This window comes from Haliaeetus leucocephalus, unplaced genomic scaffold, assembly GCF_000737465.1.
Source record: "Haliaeetus leucocephalus isolate CR32 unplaced genomic scaffold, Haliaeetus_leucocephalus-4.0 Scaffold336, whole genome shotgun sequence".
Lineage (NCBI taxonomy): Eukaryota > Metazoa > Chordata > Aves > Accipitriformes > Accipitridae > Haliaeetus > Haliaeetus leucocephalus.
Genome location: NW_010972772.1, coordinates 21,757 through 23,692, shown reverse-complemented (window position 1 = coordinate 23,692; position 1,936 = coordinate 21,757). Strand labels below are relative to the sequence as shown.

Sequence of the window (1,936 nt, the reverse complement as noted above, 5' to 3'; positions counted from 1 at the left end):
TGGGGGTCCTTGGCACGGGGACCAAGGGACTGGGAGCCACAGGGCTGCAGGGCCGTGGGATGAGGACCAGGGGACCTGCAGCCATGGGACCGTGGAGCTGAGGCCCCCACAGCACCACCCCCCAGCCCCATGCTGTGTGGTGTGAGGAAGCCGCAGCCTCGCTGCTTCCTGCTGCAGCAGCTGCTGGGTTTCCTGCACGCTCCCGAGCCCTGGCTGCCCCAGCATGCCCAGTCCCTCAACCCCCCCGGTGCCCCCGGTCCCCCCATTCCCCTGTACCCCAGGGCTGGGCATTGGCTTCACCAGCACCAGGAACTGGGGCAGCACATGGTCCCTCCACTGCTTCTGGACAGGATTGCTGTGGGGTATTGCCATGGTTGGGTGGGAATCCACGGCCACGGGGAACAGCCTGGCCACAGGGCACAACATTGTCCTGGCCCTGCAGGCAGGCAGGGTCCCTGCCGCCACCCATGGCACTGCTCAGCCCCATTCCACTACAGCCCAGGGCCATACCAGCCATGGGGAATGCAGCACATCTGCCCTGACCTCCAGTCCTGTGCCCTGCAGATGTTGAGGACCAGGCTGCAGTGTGCCCAGGCGCCCTGAGCGGGGTGAGGATGCTGCCAGGGCGCTGGCGGCTGGAGGGGCGGCGGTGGCGGCGCACCGAGCCGGCTGTGGTGCTCCGCGCCCTCTACAACTACGCATACCGTGCTGAGGACGGGCGGCAGGTGGCCATGGCTGCTGGGGAGCAGTTCCTGCTACTCCACAAAGCCAACGAGGACTGGTGGCAGGTGAGACGGGCCAGCGAGCCCCGCTGGGCTCGGCCCTTCTTCGTCCCTGCTACCTACGTGGCCGAGCTGGACCCTGGTGACGCTGGGAGACAGAGCATGCTGCCCCCCAGCCAGCCTGCAGGCATGAGTGAGTGGGGCAGGGGGGCACAGGGCTGGGGCCATGGGGCAAGCAGACCCAGGATGGCAGGACACTGGGAGAATGGAACCATGGGGCACTGAGGTGGGGGCAAGGGGTTGGGGGCATTAGGGGCATAGGATGAGGGGACACTGGAAGTACAGACCTGGGGGACACATCACTGGGAGTCCCAGGCTGTGGGTCGGGGTGCACAAGGCTGGGGGAAGATCGGGGCTGGGGGCATTAAGGGCACAGGATAAGGGGGCACTGGGGGTACAGGGCTGGGAGACACCCATGAGGGACGATGGGGGCCAAAGGGCTGGGAGTGCAGGAGGTGGAAGGGGCACAGAGCTGCAGGCACTGGGAGACATCTGGGACATAGGGCTGGGGGTACCAGGAGCAGGGGGACACTAGGGAAAACAGGGTTGGGGCCCAGGGGTGGGGGTCTGTGCCTCCCACCTCCAACCCGGAGTATCATTTTGAGTTTGTAGGTACCCTCCTCTCTTTCCCCAGGCCTGCCACCACAGTACCCCTCACTGGAGAACCTGTGTGGCCCACCACTGACCCCCCCCCAGGAGGCCAGGCTGACCCCCAACCGCCCCGAGGGCTGCTGCATCAGCACCAGCCAGCTGACAGAGGGGGCCCTGCCCACCCCCTCCCCAGCCCTGTCACGGTGCCAGTCCCAGCAGGACCTGCTGGCCCAGGGCATTGGGGTGAGTGGGAGCCAGGTTGCACCCAGAAGGACACCCTGTGCCCCCAGCCCTGTTCCCCTCTGAGCCCCTGCAGCCTCACTGGTTCTCCCTATCCCCGCACCCCCCCCCAGCCTTTGCACCCTTCTTCCCTCAACCCGCACCCTGCGTCTCCAACCAGCATCCCCTCCCTGCACCCCTCCACCCCCCCACCTCCCCCCCAAAACTTCACTCCTCTGCATTGCCCACCTGCACCTCCCACCTCCACCCCTGCACCCCCAACCTCGCCTCCTGCATTGCCTACCTGCACCCCCCCAAATTCACCCCTCTGTATCACCCACCCC

The 1,936-nt window shown here is 66.8% G+C and overlaps 2 protein-coding genes across 2 annotated transcripts in view; one reads left to right on the top strand and one right to left on the bottom strand.

Annotated features, from left to right (window-relative positions):
- Positions 1–517, bottom strand: part of MARS (methionyl-tRNA synthetase) — a 6,883-nt gene extending 6,366 nt beyond the window's left edge. The window contains exon 1 of the mRNA XM_010571508.1: positions 511–517. Within this exon, the coding sequence (XP_010569810.1) occupies positions 511–517 (7 nt within the window). The remainder of the gene's footprint in view (positions 1–510) is intronic.
- Positions 518–614: 97 nt separating this feature from the next.
- The window catches only part of ARHGAP9 (Rho GTPase activating protein 9), a 6,161-nt gene continuing 4,839 nt past the window's right edge, over positions 615–1,936 (top strand). The window contains exons 1-2 of the mRNA XM_010571507.1: positions 615–915; positions 1,417–1,616. Coding sequence (XP_010569809.1) covers positions 615–915; positions 1,417–1,616 — 501 coding nt within the window. The remainder of the gene's footprint in view (positions 916–1,416; positions 1,617–1,936) is intronic.